Source organism: Symphodus melops (assembly GCF_947650265.1).
Source record: "Symphodus melops genome assembly, chromosome: 5".
NCBI lineage: Eukaryota > Metazoa > Chordata > Actinopteri > Labriformes > Labridae > Symphodus > Symphodus melops.
In genome coordinates, this window is record NC_136695.1 from 1,422,761 (window position 1) to 1,437,623 (window position 14,863).

At 53.2% G+C, this 14,863-nt stretch overlaps 2 protein-coding genes across 3 annotated transcripts in view; one reads left to right on the plus strand and one right to left on the minus strand.

Moving 5' to 3' along the window:
• Positions 1-14,863, plus strand: part of LOC306823876 (sodium bicarbonate cotransporter 3-like) — a 38,291-nt gene that overhangs the window by 16,787 nt on the left and 6,641 nt on the right. For both annotated transcript variants that reach the window (XM_079343766.1, XM_079343767.1), the window contains 9 exons: positions 7,949-8,194; positions 8,277-8,382; positions 8,585-8,746; positions 8,950-9,063; positions 9,688-9,849; positions 9,943-10,194; positions 10,285-10,353; positions 11,086-11,259; positions 11,332-11,463. In XM_079343766.1, the coding sequence (XP_079199892.1) occupies positions 7,949-8,194; positions 8,277-8,382; positions 8,585-8,746; positions 8,950-9,063; positions 9,688-9,849; positions 9,943-10,194; positions 10,285-10,353; positions 11,086-11,259; positions 11,332-11,463 (1,417 nt within the window). The remainder of the gene's footprint in view (positions 1-7,948; positions 8,195-8,276; positions 8,383-8,584; positions 8,747-8,949; positions 9,064-9,687; positions 9,850-9,942; positions 10,195-10,284; positions 10,354-11,085; positions 11,260-11,331; positions 11,464-14,863) is intronic.
• Positions 801-4,774, minus strand: LOC306823878 (complement C1q tumor necrosis factor-related protein 4-like). The gene is made up of 8 exons (XM_079343769.1): positions 4,621-4,774; positions 4,117-4,167; positions 3,885-4,013; positions 3,020-3,299; positions 2,591-2,679; positions 2,047-2,097; positions 1,231-1,359; positions 801-1,132 (listed from the first exon to the last, which is right to left on the minus strand). The coding sequence occupies exons 1-8, from the start codon at positions 4,757-4,759 to the stop codon at positions 837-839; spliced, it is 1,164 nt and encodes a 387-aa protein (XP_079199895.1). The 5' UTR covers positions 4,760-4,774; the 3' UTR covers positions 801-836.

Here is a 14,863-nt window from a genome sequence, read left to right on the forward strand (position 1 = left end):
GATCTCCGATGTTTCCCCGAAAACACGTCAGCGAGGCGTCACCGCCGCCGGCGTTCTTCCCTCAGTGACAAACAGGAAACACCTTCCATGATGTAACACGTCTTCACTGCTCTTCTTCCACGCCGTCTTCAATCACAACCAGCGATCCGTCGTCTGCCGGGACGAACACTGGAGCTGTTTTTAGATCTTTATGATTTAGATCAGAGGTGTCCAAACTTTTTTTCTCGCGGGCCAAAATTGTGGCGTTAGAATCGCTGACCTTTTTTTTTTTTTTTTTTTTAAATATTGGAAGGAACTTTTTATATTTTGACCTCTTCAAAAAATAATGTAAATACACAATAACTAACTGCAGTGGGAAACTGTTGTGTCCTAATTTTTTTGGAAAGAATAGTCAGGCGCTAACTCGCTAACTCGCTAACTCGCTAACATGAAAAAGAAACAAAGAATGAAATATGCGATCTGATGGGGCCAAAATCTTCTGATTCTTCGATTTGAAGTCGAGGGCCACAAATGGCCCCCGGGCCGCACTTTGGACCCCCCTGATTGATACGATCCTTCTGTTAAAGCGGCTGCCTTGAATGGCGCTGCGTTGGTGCACATGGTGCGGGTAACCTGAAGCAACATTCACACGACGTCTGCAGCGCCGTTTCCACCGAGCGTCCGGATCAGTCCGCTTTGGTTCTGTTTCCACAGCCGCCCGTGCTCTATAGCAACGCAACACGTTGTACACCGCTAATAAATTCAACAAAGAAGAAAAAGACTTTATTGAAGCGTGTGTGCAGCCGTTCAGAAGCTTTTAATGATGTTTGAAGCTGTTCTCGCTGCTGATTGGCTGTCTACGCCTCGGTTGCCAGGGGAAACAGCAGGAAGCCGCTGAAGGTGCTGTGGTGGTTGCTGTTGTCCCAGATCTGCGTGTTGTCCCACAGCTGCATGGAGAGCGTGTCGCCTTGCTCCAGCAGCAGGGCGGCGCCGTTGGACGCCGTGTCGCTCCCAGCGCCGGATTGCTGCTCGTGGGCGATCAGCTGGACCTGGAAGTCGTTTTTGTAGAGCACGGCGCTCATGGGGAAGTTGGTGGGGGCGTTGGCTGTGAAGCGGATGTAGTAGACGCCACGAGTCGGGGCTGTGAACACGCCTGGAGGGGGAGGGGTCAACAAAGAGACGTTTTCAGACGTGTGTGTGTGTGTGTGTGTGTGTGTGTGTGAGAGTGTGTGTGTGTGTGATGTCACTGACCCGTCTCAGAGTTGTACGCCTGTCCGATGTTGGTCAGCACTTCTTTAAAGATGAGTTTTTTGCTTCCTGACGTCGTCTTCTGCAGACCGTCTCCTCCCAGAGACGCTGCGAACGCCACCTTCGTTACGTCTGGAGAAAAACACGTTAAAAAGACCGTCAGGGTTTTTGTGATGACGATCGTTTACAACTTTTGAAGATCGAAAGAAGCCGTTTTGTTAGAGACGTATTTTAACTGATCTTTAAAGGTCACATATTACCCACAATCCTCTCCTCCATGTTCCTCTAACATGGGTCTCTAGTCTACAAACCCTCCAATGATGAGAAAAGTCCATCCTCTCTGTCTTCTGCCTGCTCCACTTTTCAGAAAATGTGTGCTCAAACAGGCCGTTTGGAGATGTTCCCTTCATGACATCACAAAGGGCAGTAGCCCCTCCCCTTCATGACATCACAAAGGGCAGTAGCCCCAGGTGGGTGACACTCCCACAGCTAGGTGTTTGTTCTGCCCTCTGAGTCTGCCTTCTCACCGTAAACAATAGGACATGGAGCCAGAAAGCAGTGAGTACACCCGAGCCCTTCCAGAGAGGGGGCGTGGTCAGACACAGCTCATTTACATATTTAAAGCTACAGACACAGAAACAGCCTGTTCTGAGCAGGGCTGAAATAGAGAGGAGCGAGGACACTGATTTCACCTGAAGAGGAGGAGGTCATGTGACCTTTTAAATATAGATCGTTATAACCTGATTTTTGTGAAAGTGTGAAAGCACTTTTTGATTTTAGAAAGTTATGCAGAGAAACACAGATTGAGTATTTACTGACCTCTCATGGCCTTCAGCTCGTTGGCTGTGGACGTGAGTCTCTCTTTGAAACCTGAAAACACAGAAGCACAAAACCATCAACATCTCAAGGAATCCTCTCGTTCGTTTGATCAGATCAGATCATCGAATTAAAATGTGAAGCGATCCAGGGTTGTGTGAATCACTCGGCGAGGTCTGTAACCTAAATCCTTTTGGTTTAAGGTCTCACTCACTCCTGGCAAAGTTGCCTCTGAAGCTCAACCACCCCCCCTGCTGGCCTGCACTCACACTGCATGTTCACCTCCTAACCTAATGCAACACATGCATGGCTTAACATCATGAAGGGTTTGTGTCCCAGTCTGTGAAATCACGCTGCGCTCCCCTGCTGGCTCAGCTGATCCTGTCTCTACTCTGTGCTGTTTTAGCAGGTAGTAACAGAGGCTTTACGAGGGGGGGGGGGGGTCTCTTTGTCTCCATGACGTTAAGACTGAAGCTGAGACTTCACAGGGGCGTGAACAGTCTGAACGGGGTCAGGGACGCAGGAAGCGATGCACGCTGGGTCTTACCTTGGTTTTCTGTCTGAATCTGTGCAATCGAAGCCTGAAGACTCTTCATCTCAGTTTCAATGTTAAACTCTGTCGGAGCTTCATCCACCCTTCAACACACAGGAAGAAGTCTGTTATCAATATGAGTCACACAAAGGGAAGGGGTCGTTCACGTTAACGGCTACAGGAAGCTGTTTAAATTCACGGCGCAGTTACCGCCAACTCGCCGCAGAAGGTCACATTCACTCGCTCTGTTCACGCTGGAGTTTGTGAATGCTTTTTTAAATGGGGCTGATTGGGTTTTAAGAGGGACGATTTATTTTCAATTGAACAAACTGCACCGGAGCGACCACAGCGCAGTGAGTGGTCGATTTTAACCCTTTGAACTTCTTCAGCGAATCACATTGCTGCTTTGTGACTTGTTTGAAAAGGTCATTGCGTGGCGCTCACAGGGGGAACAGCAGGAAGCCGCTGAAGGTGCTGTGGTGGTTGCTGTTGTCCCAGATCTGCGTGTTGCGCCACAGCACCATCTTTAACGTGTCGCCCTTCTCCAGCATCAAGGGGGCGCCGTTGGACGCCGTGTCGCTTCCAGCGCCGGATTGCTGCTCGTGGGCGATCAGCTGGACCTGGAAGTTGTTTTTGTAGAGCACGGCGCTCATGGGGAAGTCGGTGGGACTGTTGGCTGTGAAGCGGACGTAGTAGACGCCACGAATCGGGGCTGTGAACACACCTGGAGGAAATGATGAGGATTTAAGAGGATTTTCAAATTAAAACTGATGTTCAGACTTTAAATTTCCAACAGCATTAGCACAATATATGCATGGTTTTATAAAACAGCAACAGAAAAAGAAATCACCAAATGTTTGCTAATTTTTTGTTTTTAATTTTTACAAAATTTGCGAGCAAATCCCGACGCATGGTCAGTAAATTGCACAAAATCATTTCACAACTTTTATACTTTTAATTCTGTCGTAACGATTAAATAAAAGAATCATCAAAAAAACGGATTGTATAATTTTAAGTGCGTTTGAAAAATGTTGACGACCTTAAATCGACCCTGAAACGAGCAACAGGGTGAACGTTGCTCCTGTAAAGCTCAACGGATTTCAGCAGCTCGAGTACTAAAAGTAAATTCCTCAAATCTTCCGCTGGCGTTTAACAAAATCAGGAGATATAATTAGATACAGCGCCAAAACGCCATAAAGAAACGAGTAAAAGACGGAGATGGAACTACGCATCCCACAATCCATTGCGAAGCTTTACCAAGGCACGGGCCCAAACCTTTACAGCGACTCGTGTGGCTCTCATGTGTCACCTGTCTCAGCGTTGTAAGCTCCGCCCACGTTGGTCAGGACGTCCCTGTAAATAAGATTTCTGTTTCCTGTCGTCGTCTTCACGAGGCCGTTTCCTCCGAGCGAGGCGGCGAAGGCGACTTTGGGTGTTTCTGTGAGAGAATCAACTTTTATTATTCAGTGAACATGAAATATGAAGACGAACGCGTCCAGCAGACTTTTTTTATTCACTCGTTCCACTTTGATTTTTCTCACCTTTGACCTCCCTCAGTTCTTTCTCAGACGCTTCCAGACGGCCAATCAGCTCTGCAGGAATTTTTAAAAAAAATTGACATTAAAAATAAAGTAAACTAAAAGACTAGAAAAAACACTACACTACAGCACATCAGGCGCACAGCGGCTGTTCAGACTGTTGTCATAGAGACAAGACGCACGCGAAGCGCTTTTATTCTCAGCACATAAACACTGACTGTTCACCAGCCAATCACAGAGCTGACAACCAGCCACGCCCACATTCACACCAACGGGTGTATTTCAGAGTCAGCGGGTAAGCAGCGTGTGATTGGACTGTGGGAGGAGTCGGAGAGAAGCCACGCCATGCAGACTCCACACAGAGAGGCTCCTGACAGACGGGGATTCAAACCAGCAACCTCCTCACTGAGAGGAGGACAGAGCTGACCTCTGACCCCCCCGTGCATCAATGACTTTGATCTAAAGACTTTATACAAATCCGTAAATAAACACAAGTCCGTCTCTCACCTCGTCTCTCGGCCTTCATCTCCTCCATGGTGACCTGCATCTTCTTCAGCTGGGCCGTCAGGTCGATGGGCTGTGCGGCGCTCAGCCGGGCCAGGCAGGCCAGCGCCAGCAGCAGCAGGATGGGCAGAGAGCGAGACATGATGATGAGGAGAGACGGAGCGGAGGACGGAGGCGCTGCTCTTTATAGAGAGAGACGGCGTGAGGACGATGAGCCCTCAGTCCAACAGTCCTGAGTCAGTGTTTGCACACCGCTACAAACACAAACTTTAGACCTGATAGCAACTCAACCAGGTCAAAGGTCACAAAAGTCGAACTCTACACAGGAATTTATTTGGCTTCATAGATTGAACCCCCGACAGGATGCTGTCTGTCAGCGTGTGCAGACGCACGACCGAGAGCGCCAACCTCATGTTGTTGAAAAATGAAGCAAATGCTGAAATGTAAACTCCTGCAGTTCCTGGAGTGTCCACTAGAGGCTCGCTGCATGTAGCTGACTTGGTGGGCGCCGTGTAACGGTTTGTCAGGAGGCTTAAAACCCGCCTCAGCTCTCAGCCTGTCGTTAGCTTGACTCAAAGTTAGCCTGAGACAGCATTTCCAGCACGGAGACCGCCATCCATGGGACTCCAGCGCCCCCTGCAGGAACACACGGGGGACTCCAGCGCCCCCTGCAGGAACACACGGGGGACTCCAGCGCCCCCTGCAGGGACACACGGGGGACTCCAGCGCCCCCTGCAGGGACACACGGGGGACTCCAGCACCCCCTGCAGGGACACACGGGGGACTCCAGCGCCCCCTGCAGGGACACACGGGGGACTCCAGCGCCCCCTGCAGGAACACAGGAGGGACTCCAGCGCCCCCTGCAGGAACACACGGGGGACTCCAGCGCCCCCTGCAGGGACACACGGGGGACTCCAGCTCCACCTGCAGGGACACACGGGGGACTCCAGCGCCCCCTGCAGGGACACACGGGGGACTCCAGCGCCCCCTGCAGGGACACACGGGGGACTCCAGCGCCCCCTGCAGGAACACAGGAGGGACTCCAGCGCCCCCTGCAGGAACACACGGGGGACTCCAGCGCCCCCTGCAGGGACACACGGGGGACTCCAGCTCCACCTGCAGGGACACACGGGGGACTCCAGCGCCCCCTGCAGGGACACACGGGGGACTCCAGCACCCCCTGCAGGGACACACGGGGGACTCCAGCGCCCCCTGCAGGGACACACGGGGGACTCCAGCGCCCCCTGCAGGAACACAGGAGGGACTCCAGCGCCCCCTGCAGGAACACACGGGGGACTCCAGCGCCCCCTGCAGGGACACACGGGGGACTCCAGCTCCACCTGCAGGGACACACGGGGGACTCCAGCGCCCCCTGCAGGGACACACGGGGGACTCCAGCGCCCCCTGCAGGGACACACGGGGGACTCCAGCCCCCCCTGCAGGGACACACGGGGGACTCCAGCGCCCCCTGCAGGGACACGGGGGACTCCAGCGCCCCCTGCAGGGACACACGGGGGACTCCAGCGCCCCCTGCAGGGACACACGGGGGACTCCAGCGCCCCCTGCAGGGACACGGGGGGACTCCAGCGCCCCCTGCAGGGAAAATGGTGACCAGGCAAACTGCACTTGTCTAAGTTGCACAATAAAATTGGAAACATTTGTGGAGACGTTCTTCACCAAGGAGCTCTTGATGGTTTAAACAAACTTTTGACGATATCCAATCAAACGGTGCGTCGGGATCAAACGGGTAACGATGAGTTTACATTGAGGGGACTGTTTGACTCCTGTGACGTCTGAGCTGCAGACCATCCACCCTCCTCTAACCTGCTCTGACTGTAGTTACTGATTGGTGGACTTATTGATCAGGTCAGTGTCCAATCACTGATCATTCTGCTCTCTGATTGGTTGTTTCCGAGGTCAGCTCGTCTTATCTGCAGTCTGAAGTGAACTCTGGCTGTGTGGTTGATCTTTCTGTTTGCTCAGTGTCAGAGTCTGCTGTTTGGACTGTCGGGTAGAAGTGATGGTTCCTTTAAACTTCTGGGTTTGTTCTGGCTTTTTTTAGGGTTTTATCTTTTATTTTAATTCATTTTGCAAAACTTTTGATTGCAAAAAGTTCTTATTGGAAAATTTCCTCACAGAGTCTTTAATGCAGCTCAACTTTAAACATTAAAATCACAACACTGACCTTTCAATTCAAGGTAGCTCCGCCCACTCTCCTCCCTACTGATCTGGCTAGCACTTTCCCCTCATGCACTCCTGGTAGAACAGGTGTGAACAGAACAGGTGAGAACAGAACAGGTGAGAACAGAACAGGCGAGAACAGAACAGGCGAGAACAGAACAGGTGAGAACAGAACAGGTGAGAACAGAACAGGTGAGAACAGAACAGAACAGGTGAGAACAGAACAGAACAGGTGTGAACAGAACAGGTGTGAACAGAACAGGTGAGAACAGAACAGGTGAGAACAGAACAGGTGTGAACAGAACAGGTGTGAACAGAACAGGTGTGAACAGAACAGGTGAGAACAGAACAGGTGAGAACAGAACAGGTGAGAACAGAACAGAACAGGTGAGAACAGAACAGAACAGGTGTGAACAGAACAGGTGAGAACAGAACAGGTGAGAACAGAACAGGTGAGAACAGGTGAGAACAGAACAGGTGAGAACAGAACAGGTGAGAACAGAACAGAACAGGTGTGAACAGAACAGGTGTGAACAGAACAGGTGTGAACAGAACAGAACAGGTGTGAACAGAACAGGTGAGAACAGAACAGGTGAGAACAGAACAGGTGTGAACAGAACAGGCGAGAACAGGTGAGAACAGAACAGGTGAGAACAGAACAGGTGAGAACAGAACAGGTGAGAACAGAACAGGTGAGAACAGAACAGAACAGGTGAGAACAGAACAGAACAGGTGTGAACAGAACAGGTGAGAACAGAACAGGTGTGAACAGAACAGGTGAGAACAGAACAGGTGTGAACAGAACAGGTGTGAACAGAACAGGTGTGAACAGAACAGGTGTGAACAGAACAGAACAGGTGAGAACAGAACAGAACAGGTGAGAACAGAACAGAACAGGTGAGAACAGAACAGGTGAGAACAGAACAGGTGAGAACAGAACAGGTGAGAACAGAACAGAACAGGTGAGAACAGAACAGGTGAGAACAGGTGTGAACAGAACAGAACAGGTGAGAACAGAACAGGTGTGAACAGAACAGAACAGGTGAGAACAGAACAGGTGAGAACAGAACAGGTGAATGTCTGAAAAGTCATCCAAATGATTTTCTCTCTGTTCTCTAAGTCACATGACTCGTCTCCTGTCCGTCCTCAGTGACTACGGTCTGTCGTACCTGTCCCTGAGGACCAGTATCGGACTCTGGACCGCCTTCCTGTGCCTGCTGCTGGTCGCCACGGACGCCAGCTCTCTGGTCTGCTACATCACCCGTTTCACCGAGGAGGCCTTCGCCGCCCTCATCTGCATCATCTTCATCTACGAGGCTCTGGAGAAGCTGGTGCACCTGGGGGAGGTTTACCCCGTCAACATGGACAACCACCTGGACAACCTGACCTTCTACAGGTGAGGCCCGACCTGCAGAACCAGCAGCAGACTGGTCTCTCTTTGTTTGTGTCCCTGACTCACCTTCTACTTCCTGTTTCAGGTGTCAGTGTTCTCCGCCGGCCAACGCCTCGTCTGAAGCGCTCAAGATCTGGAGCAGAAGTAACCTGACGTCGGAGAACATCGAGTGGGAGCAGCTGAGCGTGAAGGTTATTTACCTGTCATATCACGTCTGACGATCGAGGCCACGTCGCGCATGATTGGTCAAGTGAATGGCGTGTAATCTGACACCGTGTGACCATGGTTTCCGTCAGCGTGGAACACGGCGGCCTCTTGTGGTCGTAGGAGGAAGTGCGGCTCTGACCTGCTGTTCTGTCTTCTGTGTGTGTGTGTGTGTGTGTGTGTGTTCAGGAGTGTGTGGACCTTCAAGGCGTGTTTGTGGGCGGGGCCTGCAGCTCGAAGGGTCCCTTCGTCCCCGACGTCCTCTTCTGGTCCGTCATCCTCTTCTTCACCACCTTCTTCCTCTCCTCCTTCCTCAAGCAGTTCAAGACCAAGAGATACTTCCCCACCAAGGTCTGAGTCCTGGAGGGGGGGCGGGCGGGGGGGAGGACCGCTCTGAGTCCTGGAGGGGGGGCGGGCGGGGGGGAGGACCGCTCTGAGTCCTGGAGGGGGGGCGGGCGGGGGGGAGGACCGCTCTGAGTCCTGGAGGGGGGGCGGGCGGGGGGGAGGACCGCTCTGAGTCGGAGGAGAGTATAAACTGATTGTTGTTGTTGCAGCTTCGGTCGACCATCAGCGACTTCGCCGTCTTCCTGACCATCATGATCATGGTGCTGCTGGATTATCTGGTCGGAGTCCCTTCACCCAAACTCAACGTCCCCGACCGCTTCGAGGTAACGTGTGTGTGTGTGTGTGTGTGTGTGTGTGTGTGTGTGTGTGTGTGTGTGTGTGTGTGTGTGTGTGTGTGTGTGTGTGTGTGTGTGTGTGTGTGTGTGTGTGTGTGTGTGTGTGTGTGTGTGTGTGTGTGTGTGTGTGTGTGTGTGTGTGTGTGTGTGTGTGTGTGTTAGAGTCTGGACTGCAGTACACATTTTAAACACTAGGGGGCAGACTGCTCCTTTAAACAAAGTGTAGTATTAACATGGGGTGAATGTGTCTCTCTTTAAAATCATAACAAATACATTTCACTTCACAAAGATCCACACGTGATCAAAGATCCTCAGACGGACAGAGCTCTCACTCGCACACAAACAGACGGACTGAACAAACTCAAACATGCAGAGTAAGACGTCTGGGTCAGCTGACGTGAAAGATTAACCTCCCGCAGCTTCAGCTTGTTTGTTTTCTGTCGTCAGCGTGTATGTTGGATCGTTACATCACAGGTCAAAGGTCAGTCTCCTCTCTTACAGCAGGGACCAACATGAAGACACTGACGACACTGTCTCGTCTCGTCGTCCTGCGTCTTACGAGTCTGTCCCCCTGACGTGGTTATACTGTCTTTGTTCTGTGTCCTCCATCAGCCCACGTCCAACACTCGTGGTTGGCTGATTTCCCCGCTCGGGACAAACCCCTGGTGGACGCTGCTGGCGGCGGCCGTCCCCGCCCTCCTCTGCACCATCCTGATCTTCATGGATCAGCAGATCACCGCCGTCATCGTCAACAGGAAGGAGAACAAGCTGAAGGTGAGGACCGCCGCCGCCGCCGCCTCTTTGAAGGGTCGTCTCTGATGGAGCGGCTCCGTGATGACCCGTGTGTGTGTGTGTGTGTGTGTGTAGAAAGGCTGTGGCTATCACCTGGACCTGCTGGTGGTGGCGGTGATGCTGGGCGTCTGCTCCATCATGGGCCTGCCGTGGTTCGTGGCGGCGACCGTGCTCTCCATCTCTCACGTCAACAGTCTGAAGCTGGAGTCGGAGTGCGCGGCGCCCGGCGAGCAGCCCAAGTTCCTCGGCATCAGAGAGCAGAGAGTGACGGGCTTCATGATCTTCTTCCTGATGGGCTGCTCCGTCTTCATGACCTCCGCCCTCAAGGTCGGCGCCACGCCTGTGGTCCTCACAGAGACAGAAACATCAACGTGTTTGTCACATACAGACCTTATAAATAAAGTTTTTGTCTTCCAGTTCATCCCCATGCCCGTCCTCTACGGAGTCTTCCTCTACATGGGCGTGTCCTCGCTCAAAGGCATCCAGGTCCGTCTCTGCGTCCGTCCGTCTGTCCGTCCTGCAGCGTCATCAGTCTGTGTCTAAATGTCTCTGATGTCTCTGCGTCCGTCTGTCCGTCCTGCAGCGTCATCAGTCTGTGTCTCTGTGTCCGTCTGTCCGTCCTGCAGCGTCATCAGTCTGTGTCTCTGATGTCTCTGTGTCCGTCTGTCCGTCCTGCAGCGTCATCAGTCTGTGTCTCTGATGTCTCTGTGTCCGTCTGTCCGTCCTGCAGCGTCATCAGTCTGTGTCTCTGATGTCTCTGTGTCCGTCTGTCCGTCCTGCAGCGTCATCATTCAGTGTCTAAATGTCTCTGATGTCTCTGTGTCCATCTGTCCGTCCTGCAGCGTCATCAGTCTGTGTCTCTGATGTCTCTGTGTCCGTCTGTCCGTCCTGCAGCTTCATCAGTCTGCGTCTAAATGTCTCTGTGTCCGTCTGTCCGTCCTGCAGCTTCATCAGTCTGCGTCTAAATGTCTCTGTGTCCCTCTGTCCGTCCTGCAGCTTCATCAGTCTGTGTCTCTGATGTCTCTGTGTCCGTCTGTCCGTCCTGCAGCTTCATCAGTCTGTGTCTAAATGTCTCTGTGTCCCTCTGTCCGTCCTGCAGCTTCATCAGTCTGTGTCTAAATGTCTCTGTGTCCGTCTGTCCGTCCTGCAGCTTCATCAGTCTTTGTCTAAATGTCTCTGATGTCTCTGTGTCCGTCTGTCCCTCTGTCCGTCCTGCAGCTGTTCGACCGGATCAAGCTGTTCGGCATGCCGGCCAAACATCAGCCCGACCTGATCTATCTGCGCTACGTCCCTCTGTGGAAGGTCCACGTCTTCACCGTGGTCCAGATGACCTGTCTCATCATCCTGTGGACCATCAAGGCGTCGTCCGCCGCCGTCGTCTTCCCCATGATGGTGAGCGAGTCCCCCCCGCCGGTGGAGACGACTTGCCTCTGATGGACGTGCAGTAACACTTCCTGTCTGCAGGTCCTGGCTCTGGTGTTCATCCGGAAGCTTCTGGATTTCTTCTTCACAAAGAGAGAGCTGAGCTGGCTGGACGACCTGATACCAGAGAGCAAGAAGAAGAAGGAGGACGACAAGAAGAAGAGAGAGAAGGAGGTCAGCTGCTCACATCAAACACTGTCCTCTGTGACGGCCAGCGTCCACTTCCTGTCTCTGTCTTCCCCCTATGGACAGGAAGCAGAAGACGTTTCCTGCAGCCGCGTCGTGACGTTTCCTGCAAGAAGTCGTGACGTTTCCTACAGGAAGTCGTGACGTTTCCTACAGGAAGTCGTGACGTTTCCTACAGGAAGTCGTGACGTTTCCTACAGGAAGTCGTGACGTTTCCTGCAAGAAGTCGTGACGTTTCCTACAGGAAGTCGTGACGTTTCCTACAGGAAGTCGTGACGTTTCCTACAGGAAGTCGTGACGTTTCCTACAGGAAGTCGTGACGTTTCCTGCAGCCGCGTCGTGACGTTTCCTGCAAGAAGTCGTGACGTTTCCCACAGGAAGTCGTGACGTTTCCTACAGGGAGTCGTGACGTTTCCTACAGGAAGTCGTGACGTTTCCTACAGGAAGTCGTGACGTTTCCTACAGGAAGTCGTGACGTTTCCTGCAGGAAGTCGTGACGTTTCCTACAGGAAGTCGTTACGTTTCCTGCAGGAAGTCGTTACGTTTCCCGCAGGAAGTCGTGACGTTTCCTACAGGAAGTCGTGACGTTTCCTACAGGAAGTCGTTACGTTTCCTACAGGAAGTCGTGACGTTTCCCGCAGGGAGTCGTGACGTTTCCTGCAGGAAGTCGTTACGTTTCCTACAGGAAGTCGTTACGTTTCCTACAGGAAGTCGTGACGTTTCCCACAGGAAGTCGTGACGTTTCCTGCAGCCGCGCCGTGACGTTTCCAGCAGGGAGTCGTGACGTTTCCCGCAGGGAGTCGTGACGTTTCCCGCAGGGAGTCGTGACGTTTCCCGCAGTGAGTCGTGACGTTTCCCACAGGAAGTTGTGACGTTTCCCGCGGGGAGTCGTGACGTTTCCTACAGGGAGTCGTGACGTTTCCCGCAGGGAGTCGTGACGTTTCCCACAGGAAGTTGTGACGTTTCCCGCAGGGAGTCGTGACGTTTCCCGCAGGGAGTCGTGACGTTTCCCGCAGGGAGTCGTGACGTTTCCCGCAGGGAGTCGTGACGTTTCCTACAGGAAGTCGTGACGTTTCCTGCAGCCGTGTCGTGACGTTTCCCGCAGGAAGTCGTGACGTTTCCCGCAGGAAGTCGTGACGTTTCCTGCAGGAAGTCGTGACGTTTCCTGCAGGAAGTCGTGACGTATCCTGCAGCCGTGTCGTGACGTTTCCTGCAGCCGTGTCGTGACGTTTCCTGCAGCCGTGTCGTGACGTTTCCTGCAGCCGTGTCGTGACGTTTCCTGCAGGAAGTCGTGACGTTTCCTGCAGGAAGTCGTGACGTTTCCTGCAGGAAGTCGTGACGTTTCCTGCAGGAAGTCGTGACGTTTCCCGCAGGAAGTCGTGACGTTTCCCGCAGGGAGTCGTGACGTTTCCCGCAGGGAGTCGTGACGTTTCCCGCTTGAAGTCGTGACGTTTCCCGCAGGGAGTCGTGACGTTTCCCGCTTGAAGTCGTGACGTTTCCCACAGGAAGTCGTGACGTTTCCTACAGGGAGTCGTGACGTTTCCTACAGGGAGTCGTGACGTTTCCTACAGGGAGTCGTGACGTTTCCTACAGGAAGTCGTGACGTTTCCTACAGGGAGTCGTGACGTTTCCTACAGGAAGTCGTGACGTTTCCTACAGGGAGTCGTGACGTTTCCTGCAGGGAGTCGTGACGTTTCCTGCAGGAAGTCGTGACGTTTCCTACAGGGAGTCGTGACGTTTCCTACAGGGAGTTGTGACGTTTCCTGCAGGAAGTCGTGACGTTTCCTGCAGGAAGTCGTGACGTTTCCTACAGGGAGTCGTGACGTTTCCTGCAGGAAGTCGTGACGTTTCCTACAGGGAGTCGTGACGTTTCCTACAGGGAGTTGTGACGTTTCCTGCAGGAAGTCGTGACGTTTCCTGCAGGAAGTCGTGACGTTTCCTACAGGGAGTCGTGACGTTTCCTGCAGGAAGTCGTGACGTTTCCTACAGGGAGTCGTGACGTTTCCTACAGGGAGTTGTGACGTTTCCTGCAGGAAGTCGTGACGTTTCCCGCTTGAAGTCGTGACGTTTCCTACAGGGAGTCGTGACGTTTCCTGCAGGAAGTCGTGACGTTTCCTACAGGGAGTCGTGACGTTTCCCGCAGTGAGTCGTGACGTTTCCCGCAGGAAGTCGTGACGTTTCCTACAGGGAGTCGTGACGTTTCCTGCAGGGAGTTGTGACGTTTCCTGCAGGAAGTCGTGACGTTTCCCGCTTGAAGTCGTGACGTTTCCTACAGGGAGTCGTGACGTTTCCTGCAGGAAGTCGTGACGTTTCCCGCAGGAAGTCGTGACGTTTCCTACAGGGAGTCGTGACGTTTCCCGCTTGAAGTCGTGACGTTTCCTGCAGGAAGTCGTGACGTTTCCTACAGCCGCGTCGTGACGTTTCCTGCAGCCGCGTCGTGACGTTTCCTGCAAGAAGTCGTGACGTTTCCTACAGGAAGTCGTGACGTTTCCTACAGGGAGTCGTGACGTTTCCTACAGGAAGTCGTGACGTTTCCTACAGGAAGTCGTGACGTTTCCTGCAGGGAGTCGTGACGTTTCCTGCAGGGAGTCGTGACGTTTCCTGCAAGAAGTCGTGACGTTTCCTACAGGAAGTCGTGACGTTTCCTACAGGAAGTCGTGACGTTTCCTGCAGCCGTGTCGTGACGTTTCCTGCAGGAAGTCGTGACGTTTCCTGCAGGGAGTCGTGACGTTTCCTGCAGGAAGTCGTGACGTTTCCCGCAGGGAGTCGTGACGTTTCCCGCAGGAAGTCGTGACGTTTCCCGCAGGGAGTCGTGACGTTTCCTGCAGGGAGTCGTGACGTTTCCTGCAGGGAGTCGTGACGTTTCCTGCAGGAAGTCGTGACGTTTCCTACAGGAAGTCGTGACGTTTCCCGCAGGGAGTCGTGACGTTTCCCGCAGGGAGTCGTGACGTTTCCCGCAGGGAGTCGTGACGTTTCCCGCAGGGAGTCGTGACGTTTCCCGCAGGGAGTCGTGACGTTTCCCGCAGGGAGTCGTGACGTTTCCCACAGGGAGTCGTGACGTTTCCCACAGGGAGTCGTGACGTTTCCCACAGGGAGTCGTGACGTTTCCCACAGGGAGTCGTGACGTTTCCCGCAGCCGCGTCGTGACGTTTCCCGCAGCCGCGTCGTGACGTTTCCTGCAAGAAGTCGTGACGTTTCCTACAGGAAGTCGTGACGTTTCCTACAGGAAGTCGTGATGTTTCCTGCAGCCGCGTCGTGACGTTTCCTGCAAGAAGTCGTGACGTTTCCTACAGGAAGTCGTGACGTTTCCTACAGGAAGTCGTGACGTTTCCTGCAGCCGTGTCGTGACGTTTCCCGCAGGAAGTCGTGACGTTTCCCGCAGGGAGTC

Bases quoted from the DNA above. Each gene is read 5' to 3' on its own strand.
- LOC306823878 (XM_079343769.1), bottom strand. From the start codon at position 4,759: ATGTCTCGCTCTCTGCCCATCCTGCTGCTGCTGGCGCTGGCCTGCCTG. The intron at 4,168-4,620 runs GTGAGAGACGGA...AAATTCCTGCAG, and splicing joins GATGAAGGCCGAGAGACGAG to AGCTGATTGGCCGTCTGGAA. The intron at 3,300-3,884 runs GTGACACATGAG...CATTTCCTCCAG, and splicing joins AGCTTACAACGCTGAGACAG to GTGTGTTCACAGCCCCGATT.